This window comes from Staurois parvus, unplaced genomic scaffold, assembly GCF_062004578.1.
Source record: "Staurois parvus isolate SC_StPar_1 unplaced genomic scaffold, SC_StPar_1.0 ptg000903l, whole genome shotgun sequence".
NCBI lineage: Eukaryota > Metazoa > Chordata > Amphibia > Anura > Ranidae > Staurois > Staurois parvus.
The window spans coordinates 2,579,588-2,591,679 of record NW_028318699.1 but is presented as its reverse complement, the minus strand read 5'-3'; the positions used below and the strand labels follow the sequence as shown (position 1 = coordinate 2,591,679).

The window sequence follows — 12,092 nt, the reverse complement described above, 5'->3', positions numbered from 1 at the left end:
ACAATTATCTGGCACTCAGTAACAATTCTGTCTGTCCCTGAGTAACAATTCTCTGGCACTCAGTAACAATTCTGTCTGTCCCTGAGTAAAAATTCTGTGGCCCTAAGTAAAGTTTCTGTGGCCTTGAGTAACAATTCTCTGGCACTCCGTAACAATTCTGTCTGTCCCTGAGTAACAATTCTCTGGCACTCAGTAACAATTCTGTCTGTCCCTGAGTAAAAATTCTGTGGCCCTAAGTAAAGTTTCTGTGGCCCTGAGTAACAATTCTCTGGCACTCCGTAACAATTCTGTCTGTCCCTGAGTAACAATTCTCTGGCACTCAGTAACAATTTTGTCTGTCCCTGAGTAAAAATTCTGTGGCCCTAATTAAAGTTTCTGTGGCCCTGAGTAACAATTCTCTGGCACTCAGTAACAATTCTGTCTGTCCCTGAGTAACAATTCTCTGGCACTCAGTAACAATTCTGTCTGTCCCTGAGTAAAAATTCTGTGGCCCTAAGTAAAGTTTCTGTGGCCCTGAGTAACAATTCTCTGGCACTCCGTAACAATTCTGTCTGTCCCTGAGTATGAATTCTGTGGCCCTAACTAGCGTTTCTTTGTCCCTAAGTAACAGTTCTGTGGCCCTGAGTAACAATTCTGTGTCTGTGCGAGTAACAATTCTGTGGCCCTAAGTAACAGTTCTGTGGCCCTCAGTAACAGTTCTGTGTCTGTGCGAGTAACAATTCTGTGTCTGTGCGAGTAACAATTCTGTGGCCCTAAGTAAAGTTTCTGTGGCCCTCAGTAACAGTTCTGTGTCTGTGCGAGTAACAATTCTGTGTCTGTGCGAGTAACAATTCTGTGGCCCTAAGTAAAGTTTCTGTGGCCCTAAGTAACAATTCTCTGGCACTCAGTAACAATTCTGTCTGTCCCTGAGTAACAATTCTCTGGCACTCAGTAACAATTCTGTCTGTCCCTGAGTAAAAATTCTGTGGCCCTAAGTAAAGTTTCTGTGGCCCTGAGTAACAATTCTCTGGCACTCCGTAACAATTCTGTCTGTCCCTGAGTAACAATTCTCTGGCACTCCGTAACAATTCTGTCTGTCCCTGAGTATGAATTCTGTGGCCCTAACTAGCGTTTCTTTGTCCCTAAGTAACAGTTCTGTGGCCCTGAGTAACAATTCTGTGTCTGTGCGAGTAACAATTCTGTGGCCCTAAGTAACAGTTCTGTGGCCCTCAGTAACAGTTCTGTGTCTGTGCGAGTAACAATTCTGTGTCTGTGCGAGTAACAATTCTGTGGCCCTAAGTAACAGTTCTGTGGCCTTCAGTAACAATTCTGTGTCTGTGCGAGTAACAATTCTGTGTCTGTGCGAGTAACAATTCTGTGGCCCTAAGTAAAGTTTCTGTGGCCCTAAGTAACAATTCTCTGGCACTCAGTAACAATTCTGTCTGTCCCTGAGTAACAATTCTCTGGCACTCAGTAACAATTCTGTCTGTTCCTGAGTAACAATTCTGTGGCCCTAAGTAAAGTTTCTGTGGCCCTAAGTAACAATTCTCTGGCACTCAGTAACAATTCTGTCTGTCCCTGAGTAACAATTCTCTGGCACTCAGTAACAATTCTGTCTGTCCCTGAGTAAAAATTCTGTGGCCCTAATTAAAGTTTCTGTGGCCCTAAGTAACAATTCTCTGGCACTCAGTAACAATTCTGTCTGTCCCTGAGTAAAAATTCTGTGGCCCTAATAACGTTTCTGTGGCCCTAAGTAACAATTCTCTGGCACTGAGTAACAATTCTGTCTGTCCCTGATTATGAATTCTGTGGCCCTAACTAGCGTTTCTTTGTCCCTAAATAACGATTCTGTGGCCCTCATTAACAAGTCTGTGTCCCTGAGTAATGGTTCTCTGTCCCTAAGTAACTTTTCTCTGTCCCCAATTATCGTTTCTGTGGCCCTAACTCTGTCCCTGTCCCTAGTACAGAGCGGTCTGCCTCTGTTCAATAACTGCAGGCAAATGAAGAATTCCAAAATGGCCGCTATTTATAGCTCGACCATTACACAGTGCTGGCTGGCTGGCTGCTGATTGGCTGATGCGATCACATGTAGTTGAGGAATGCATTATGGGTCAGCGCGCCTTGTCTGCGCGCCTTCCCAGACATCCCCGCTCAGTCGCCGCACATGTCAGCCGCCATTTTCTGAAAAATTTCGATTCGCGCGTCCGAATTAGGCTATTTTTCGGATTCGGCACGAATCGAAATTTTTCCGATATTCGACTCGAATTCCACTTCGGATACTTCGATTCGCTCATCTCTAGTTATCAGGCTACTAAACCATTAACTGGAGCATGCTTTGGGAGTATATTGAAACTGAATGCTAAAATTATTTAACTGCAGTTTATGTGGATCTAAATATGAGTCTGGCATTCTTCTCTACACATTTCTGGATAATTCTATTACTTGCATTATGAGTAGTTGTCAAGTTGCCCAAGTAATCTAGAGTCTTGAAGTACGTCAATGTTTCTTCTTTGATGTCTGTTCATGACAATACATACATCACAGAGAATCTTACAGTCAAGCTAGACAAACAAGGGAATGAAGCAGTTTCACTTTACTGGAATTTCGCTGAATATACCATGATCAGGCAAGTTCTGAAAGCCACTGTCCTTGAAGCTTGGAGTATATAAAGCCAACTCCCATGTAGCAAGAAAGGCACAGCTGTCTCTAATCCAGAATCACCATGAAAGCTGATTTTAGTCTTCTAAGCATTAACGAATGATGTATTAGTGCATTTCTAGTAGAAAACAAACTTTAAGGATCTCCAGACATTGATACATCTTCCTGTCTTTTCTATGTTTCTCTTTATTCTATCTGACAGAACTTTGATATTGCCTGGATGGCATCTTGTTCTAATTCTTCCTACTTTCATGTGAAGCCCCACAGTAGGGAGATTCCAATGTATTATGCAATCATGATATTTGGACTCCCTGTGCAGAGCCAGGACTGTATTTATCATGCTGTGCTAGGCATGCATTAATAAGATGTCCTATTCTATTGGTTCCACCCCTTCTGTCCTCATATATGTAACATGATTATAATAAAAACTTGAAACCAAGATTTATACAGAGCTCTCATAGTCTGCTTTTACTTAAGACAGAACTACACTACATCTGAGCAGCACAAACTAAAAACACTATTTAATTCATTTTTATTATTCAAAACAGACTCCCCCATCCATCCATGTCTCCATGGTTTATTTTGCTGAGAAATTAAAAAAACACCCCTTTAGCATTTCTGGTTGTGGCCATCTTAAGTAAGGGCAGATGAATTTACTTCCTGGAATCTGGAAGCTACCTATCCTTAGCGCAGACAAGAGTGTACTTAGCTGAGAAGGCCCCTTCTTCCCTTCTAAAGACTCCTGGGATGTATGTCACCATTTGCCTAGGCATGGAAACCAGGAAGTAACTGAAAAAAAAGTTTAAATAAAGTAAATGCAATATACTTTCCTATCTGTTTACTAATATTAGCAGCATAAGGATTAAAAAATAATCAATGTTGATTGAGAGAGTGAAGTTATGCTTTAAAGTGGTAGTAAAGTCAAAAATTTGACTATAAATAAAGGTTTTATTTGTAGGTGCCTTGAAAATGGCTTGAACTGCCTTCCTAGTAGATGATGGCATCGGCTTAATTGGTGGATGCACAGTGCTTTACGCATGTACAGAACACTAAGTGTGCCATCAATGCAGAGAGCTATGAGGACTCCCGTGAGCATGTGCAGGAGTGACATCATTGCAGCCAGGCCATGCAAACGGCCAGATAGTGTGAACCCAGAAAGAAGATAGAAGCTTTGGGAGTGGTGACAGTGCACTGCTAGAGGATTCCATTTGTAAGGTACATTTGCCATAATGTGCTGGTATGGGGTGGATACTAGCACATTGTGGCATTAACCTGCAGGGGCAATTGTTTTTTTTTAAACATTTGCTACTGGAACTTCACTCTTTCAATCAACGTTGCCTCTTTTGAATCCTTATGTTGCTACCATTAGTAAATAGATGAGAAAGTATATTATATTTACTTGTTTTAAACTATTTTTTCCATTTCTTTGGTCACGTCCTAGTTTCAATGCCTAGGCAAATGATGTCATACATTCTAGAAGTCTTCAGGAGGGGAGGAGGGTTTTTTTTCAATAAAGCACACCCTTCAGCTTGTATGCCTGAACTAAGGGCAGATGATTTCCAGGAAGTAATTGCTACATTAATCATCTGCCCTTACTCAAGATGGCAATGGCCAGAAATGATGGGGGTGTTTTTCTAAGTGGTTTCTCAGCTTATTAAAGCATGGATGGATGGGTGCGTTTGATTTTAATTAAAAAAATGTAATTAACCACTTACCCCCCTGGGGATTTACCCCCCTTCCTGACCAGGCCATTTTTTGCATTACGGCGCTGCGTTACTTTACCTGACAACTGCACGGTCATGCAATGCTGCACCCAAATGAAATTTACATCCTGTTTTTCCCACAAATTGAGCTTTCTTCCAGAAGCTTTTCTTCAAGAGCAGTGTGCCTGAGCCGACAGAGAGGAAGACTGTTAGTAAACAAAACAGTTTTCCTCCCCGTCGGAGATACTCGGTAATCACGAGTGGGTAATTATCGTCTGCGACCCGGTGATTGACAGCCATGGCCACACGCACCCCCTACCTGGAGATGCAAAATCACATATTTATACGTGATTTTGCGCACCCCTGCTATAGGGCGGTGGAGAAGCAGTTAAATAGTGCTTTTGGTTTGTGGTGATCATATGCAGTGTAGTTCCACTTTAAGAAGAGTTTGCTGCATGATAGATAATCTATAAAGAGACTTGTAACATGTCTTGGGTTTTCCATGTGTTGGCACACATCTGTAAGTAATGAAACTGCTCTAAACCGTGACTAAAATGGTATTACAAAGCTTGAAATGTCTTTTTGGCATGTCAAGAGTTGCCCCACACTTTCCCATTTGCCCATCAACAGCTTTACTGGTCAAAGGGAAGGTTTGGGGGAGGATGGGACAGCTTACAATGTCATGCTTTGCATAGCTTAAGGGAATTTTAAAGTGGCTCTCACTGACCTCTCTAGCTGCAGGTACTGTGAAGCAATTTACTGCCAGATTTCACAGCAGAAACACAGAATTCTCTCAACAGCTCAGCTCACCCTACTCCCTTGTGTTTGAGACACACCGCCTGTCTTTCTGGCTACCAGTCTTTTGGCCAAAGGCACCCCTCAAGACATTCCCAGCCAGAGGCCTTAGATTATCAGAATAAAGGAATGTCTACACACGGATGCAATTTCAGTACTTTGCTGCAACCTTATAACATCACATTACTTTCCGTGACCTATCACATTTGACATACAAGCAGAATCTTTGGTGCAGAACACTATATACAAGGTTAGACATTCAGTAGCAGTCACATCAGTGCAGAACACAACTGCACACAACTGCACACAACTGCACACAACTGCACACAACTGCACACAACTTTCAGTTAGACCATCTTCCCTTTCCTCCTTGAGAGCACCATAGAATTGGGACCACCTCCTGATGAATACTAAGTCTACAGCTTCTATCACCAAGTTACTGGACCCACACCTGAGTGTCATGAGCTCCCAGATGACAGACTCATTCCCTACTACTCACAAATGAGTACTCTGTCCAGATCTCCAAGGCATCCAAGACTTTACATACTCCGCTACAGGCCATCAGAAGAAGGTCAAGTAAGACAGGGTGACTACAGCTTATCCTCACACAATCTGTACCTCCTTGTCAGGGAATTCAGCCCTGTACAGGGCCCTTTAGATCAGCTCTGTGTAGGACAGCATGTTAGCAGCTCTGGGGTGTCCAGTTCCCATACGCTGGACTCCTGGGCCCCACCCACAGCTGACTTTTATATGGGCACTAACTCTGCCCACCAGTACATTACTACAGGAGAGGTGCTAACACCTGCTTATAACTTTCCCCTTACCATGTCATAATGGCAACAGACCCATCTAGTGGCAGACAAACTCACTACACCTGCCTACACCCTTTCTGAGCCGGTTGTTTCCAATGTGCTTGTGCTGTATATACATAAGCAGGGGCGGACTGACCATTTGGAAACACGGGCACTGCCCGAGGGCCCGGGGTCAGTAGGGGGCCCCATGAGATGCCCCTGGTACCTTTTTCATAGGCTTTTTTGAGTTTGGGCAAGGACACAGGGGCCCCATGATCCCCTATTGACCGGGGGCCCCATGAGTTGTCAGTCCGCCCCTGTGCATAAGACCTTGTGTCGTTGTCTTTACAGCACAATCATATACATGGCCGGTTATGACATCCTTCTTTTATTATTTTTTGTGTTAGGTTAGTTCTTTTGGTACTGTCTCATCTTGTGGTGATGGCTAACTGTGGTATTTACCTAAATGTCTAAATATGTGCAAATCTTGCAATAAAGCATCATTTTTTGATAACTTTGTGGGTATCGCTTTCTGTCCATAATGAAACCGCTTTTTTCTTGTGAATTCTTTTTTCACACACACCCTTTTTTTGCTGCCCAGTTCCCATACCCTGGACTCCTGGGCCCCACCCACAGCTGACATTTATATGGGCATTAACTCCGCCCATTACATCACTACAGGAGAGGTGCTAACACCTGCTTATAACTTTCCCCTTACCGTGCAATAATGGCAACAGAGCCATCTAGTGGCAGACAAACTCACTACACTTGCCTGTACCCTTTCTGAGCTGGTGCCAGCATAAAGTGTAAAAGCAAGAGGTAATGAGGAACATGTGATGACGGTCTATGTCTTCCATATCAAAGAGGACTCAATCAGTGACGGAGGAGAGAATACCTTTGCTTAGATTTTATGCTCGTCTGGCGAGTCAGTTTATTTTTTTTATGTAAACCAGCTATCCAAGACCAGTAACAGCAATCAGTGAACTAATGATATTATACAGCAACCTCTGCAACTGTGCTAAGGTAGAACAAACAAGTCATCTCAATCCACCATCATGTAGGTGTACCAGTCTGTAACATGCTGTGTCGGATGTTTTGTCTTGCAGTATAATCTATGAGGTGACCGGGATGTGGCTATTTGGAAAGCAGTTCTGTAAGGTTTGGATCTCATTTGACGTCATGTTCTGCACAGCGTCGATTGTCACCCTGTGCTTCATCAGTCTCGACAGATATTGTTCGGTAGTCACCCCCTACCATTATTCCAAGAGGATGTCCCGTCGCAGGTCAGTGCTTTCTTCTAAAATTCATAGCCAAATGTCATCAGAACCAACAAATACAAAGCTGTCATTTATTGATCAGAACTGCTGAATAATGAGTTTATCTGCTTTGTCATTGCTGTGATTCAGTGAACCTGGATTATCTAGGAAAGTGACACCACTCATCAGATTCTGCAGCTTTCATTCTCACAGCCCTGCATCAAGTCACATATACATAGTTGGTCTGGCTGAAAAAAGACAAAAGTCCATTCAGTTCAACCATAGAAAAAAAAAGTTATAATCCTATATCCACAGTTGATCCAGAGGAAGGCAAAAAAAAAACCCAGCAAAGCATGATCCAATTTGCTCCTGCTGAGAAAAAATTCCTTCCTGATCCCCCGAGAGGCAATCGGATATTCCCTGGATCAACTTTACCTATAAATGTTATATCCAGTTATATTCTGTGTATCTAAGAAAGAATCCAGGACTTTTTTAAAGCAATCCACTGAGCTGGCCAGAACCAACTCTTGAGGGAGTCTATTCCACATTCTCACAGCTCTCACTGTGAAGAAACCTTTCCGTGTTTGGAGATTAAATTTCTTTTCCTCCAGGCGTAAAGAGTGCCCCCTTGTCCTCTGTGATGACCTCAGGGTGAATAACTCTACACCAAGTTCACAATATGAACCACTGATGTAAGTCCGGAGAAACATCTTTGCTGAGATATTCATTGTGCTCTTCCCTCCAACAAGCTCCCCCGCAAAAAAAAATAAAGAAATGCTCTAACAGCCCCCTGTGCCTGTATCATGTTAGCATGACATCATTGTGGAAGGTGGTAGTCCCTAATTGGTGCAAAGTAATGATGTCACCACCCTTATCCTAATTTCTGACTTGCAAGAGATTAGGGGAGATTTAAAGTAACCCAAAATTTAAAATGTAATATATTGCAGTTTACCAATCCTTAGATGTGGTGGCTGCATTAGTTTTCTTTGTTAGGTTTTTTTTCCCACTGTTTTCACCTGGTGATCTGGCCAGTCACACACACCTACTGTATTAGAGTGCCCAAACTCTGGATGATGCAGCACAGGAGGACCTTTGGACAGCAGCATTGTCAGTCTGGGGGGGGGGGTGTACGATGACAGATCTAAATACACTCACAAATGGAAGCCGAACTCCAGCTCACACTTTATAATCAGTTAGAGCACAGGTGTCAAACACAAGGCCCGTGGGCCAAATCTGGCCCTTCAAGCCATTTCATGTGGCCCTTGAACCTCTCCTGCAGGTACCCGCGGTGTCCGCCCCACCATGTCTCAGCAATCAGCAGCAGAGAGGAGGACAGAACTCCTCTGCCATATCCTGCACCTCTCAGTGTAGCTGCAGCACCCCCTCATCTCTGCCTCCCCTGATCTCAGCATTCGGCAGACTCTGGTAACTGACTCCACTCCTCCTCTGGTCCTACTGTTAGGTGTGGGATTCTTGAAATCTGATGTAATAGGGGGGGGGGGTGCACTGGAAATTTAGTCTTACAGATACAACCAGTCCTTTGAGGGCAACCATAATGCCGATACGGCCCGCAATTAAATGGAATTTGACACCCCTGAGTTAGAGCATCAGTTTTTCCTTTTGGGATAAAGGTTTTAATTAAATAAATAAATAAAAGCCAATCATTGTAAGCAACCCTTGCCAGTATTAAATGGTTTGTCTCATCCCTGTAACTAATACATCTGCAAGAGAGCTTGTTCTTTTGAAACACAACAGACTTACTGACCAGATCACCAGGTGAAAATAGCAGAAAGAAAGCCTAAGGCCCCTTTCACAGGGGCGTTCCATTTGTCTGTTTTTCATCCATCCGTTGATGGATGAAAAACAGACATCAATTCATTTGGGCAAGCGAATGTAAGCAGATGATCATTTGTCGACATCCATTTACATCCGCTTCCGTTAACATCCGTTTTTTTAAACGGAAGAAAGAACAATTTTTGTTCAGTAAAAAAAAAAAAAACTAGAAAGGATGAAAAACGGTTGTAAACCAGCCATCGGTCCATTTTTACATCTGTTTTTGCATTGGTAGTGGATGTAAAAAACAGATATAAAAACAGATGTAAAAACTGATGTAAAACTGATTTATTTTTTTCCTTGAAAAAATGTGGCTGAACTAATGAAAAAAAAACAACGCCCGTGTGAAAGGACCCTTTGGCTCCATGCACACTAGGAGCTAAAAAAAACCCCGAAAAACGCTGGATAAAAAATGTTTAATATTAGTTCTTTTTTTCCAGCATTTTTCTGTTTTTGTGCTGATGTGTTGCCAGCATTTAACAGTGTAGCTGGTTGCTAAGGAGCAGGCTGGCAAGCTGGCTGTCTGCATCCTTAACAACCGATGACTCATCAGCTTTCAGTGGGGTTCCCTGCTGACAGCTGAATGTAAACAAAAGAATTGCCCACAAGTAAAAACTGAGAAAGAAAACAGCAAGGTGGTCCCTCCCAATCCATACCAGGTCCTTCGGGTCTGATATGGATCTTAAGCGGAACCCATGCCAAAATGTTTTTAAAAACCAGCGCATGGTTCCCCCAAATCCATACCAGACCCTTATGCAGCCTAGCAGGCCAGGAAAGGGGAGACGACAAGTAAGCAGCCCCTCCTCCTGCATCACACCAGGCCACATGCCCTCAACATGAGGGGGATTCTTTGGGATAGGGGGCTCCCCCCCCAAAAGCACCTCATCCCCAAAGCGGTGGTTGTGGGGAGCGGGGCTTATCAAGTGGCCCTCAGATCCCGCCCCCCCCCCCCATGTGAATGAGTATGTACCCCTACTCAATCACCAAAAAAGTATCAAAAAAAATAAAAACACAGAGGCAGTTTTTGACAAGTCCTTTATTAACAAAAAAAAACAGCATACACCTGGTCGATGATGTCACCAGGGGGTGGGTGTCAAAGTGCAACAGTGCTGAAAATAACCTGGGCAGGATGGGGGTAAAAGTGCTTGGTATTGAAGTGGTTAAAGCACCTCACCTTTGAGACAGAGAATGGAAAATGAGGACAGAGCCCTCAATCTCCATCTCTGCAACCTCAGCAGCACAGAATGAATGGACAGGAGTAGCTCCCATCCATTCACAAACTGAAGTATAGTAAGCACAGTTTACTATGCCTCAGTCATGAATGGACAGAGTCAGTGATCGGTATTGATCAATGACTGTCCATTCAGGCATGGAAGAGACCGGTAAATGCATATTCAATGACCCCTTCCCCTCTCTCCATCCTGACAAATCTCCATCAGCAGCCGGAGGGGGGAACCAGGCAGCACTGCGGGGAATGGGCGCTGGGGAAGTACACAGGAACAGGAGATGAATAGGAAGGGCGGTGGGGCAGCATATAGAGGGACCAATTCGTCCATTTCTCTCCTGCAGCTGCTAAATGCCTGTAGGAGTGAGAGGAGGAGAAGTGGCATTCAGCAGCTGCAGGAGAGAAATGGATGAATCGGTTCCTCTATGTGCTGCCCCTCCTATCCAGGCGGCCCTGGCCCAATTGCCCGGTGTGCCCTATGGCCAGTCCAGGACTGGCTGTGGGCATTAGGAAGAAGGGATAGCCGCACACCGGAGAATTGATGAGTATAGTGAATATTTATTGATCCATAGGATACATAAAACACCAGGTCATGCATACAGGACTTGTTAACACGTTTCACACAATCTCGTGCTTAATCACTACAAAGCAGGGGCGGACTGACAACTCATGGGGCCCCCGGGCAATAGGAGATCATGGGGCCCCTGTGTCCTCACCCACACTCAAACCACACCCAAAAAAGCCTATGAAAGGTACCAGAGGGCATTTCATGGGGCCCCCTACTGACCCCGGGCCCTCGGGCAATGCCCAAGTTCTCGAAAGGTCAGTCCGCCCCTGCTACAAAGAATAAATCAAGAATGCTGTCTTATGGCTCTGGGCATACAAGAGTGCACATTTGTATACTTACCCCTCATAGGTACACCACCTGCAATATACAATTATGTCATCCCATTGTTTGTTGGTTTCCGGTAGATGAAAGACTGGGGATAACATCTTTCTGGACACTCGTTGCTTATATTGTATCATTTGCCTTCTCTATAAAAGCTGGAAGTTTTTTATCTTGCACTTATGAGGGCTAACAAGCCTTAAAAAAAAAAAAATTAAAATTAGTAGCTGTATCCTTTTTGCTATATACAGTAAGTACCATAGACCTGTGGTTATGGGTGCACAATTGGTCATAAAATGTGAAAATGATTGATCTTTTTTCATTCCAAGCTTCCCTGTACACCATATAAAAGGCGAAGAGGTCAGGAGTGGTTTCTTCAGTGTTCATCCATACTCCAGTTATTTCTATTTCATCCCGACCCAGGCTGTGACACTTTCAGGTTCCGTGTACTGGGGAGGGTTTTAGGCTGGCCCAGACTCTTCATGTAGACTGATCAGTAGCTGACGTTGTGGCACACAGAAAAATAATTGCTTGTCTTGAGAGTGTGACTTCAGACAATGTAAAGCCGGCTGCAGAGATATAAGAGGATAGGCCGGGGCAGGAGCCATTATAAACTTGAAAGAACCTTGTCCTAATAACACGCTGTCATAGAAATAACACGAGGGTTCATTGAAATAACACGCTGCCATAGAGGACGTCTCAGTTCAAGGTGTCACTCGTAACAATGTCATATATGTCTTTAATAGCACTTAGATGTAATAGATAATTGGACGGGAGAGCCTACAGTTCCCTGTTATGACATTTGAATCCCTAAAACCAGTGGAGATGTTTGGTCAGCCGTCCATTAGGCTCCACACAGGGAAATGTGTACAAAGGAAATGAGGAGCACTTAGAATCCTTTTTCAGTCATTTAAATTTTCACCTTAGATAAAAAAATGTTTAACTAGGGATATGGTTTGGTTTTCA

The 12,092-nt window shown here is 43.7% G+C and overlaps 1 protein-coding gene across 1 annotated transcript in view; it reads left to right on the top strand.

Moving 5' to 3' along the window:
- Positions 1 to 12,092, top strand: part of LOC149442190 (histamine H2 receptor-like) — a 192,794-nt gene that overhangs the window by 164,421 nt on the left and 16,281 nt on the right. The window contains exon 3 of the mRNA XM_089656416.1: positions 7,033 to 7,209. Coding sequence (XP_089512542.1) covers positions 7,033 to 7,209 — 177 coding nt within the window. The remainder of the gene's footprint in view (positions 1 to 7,032; positions 7,210 to 12,092) is intronic.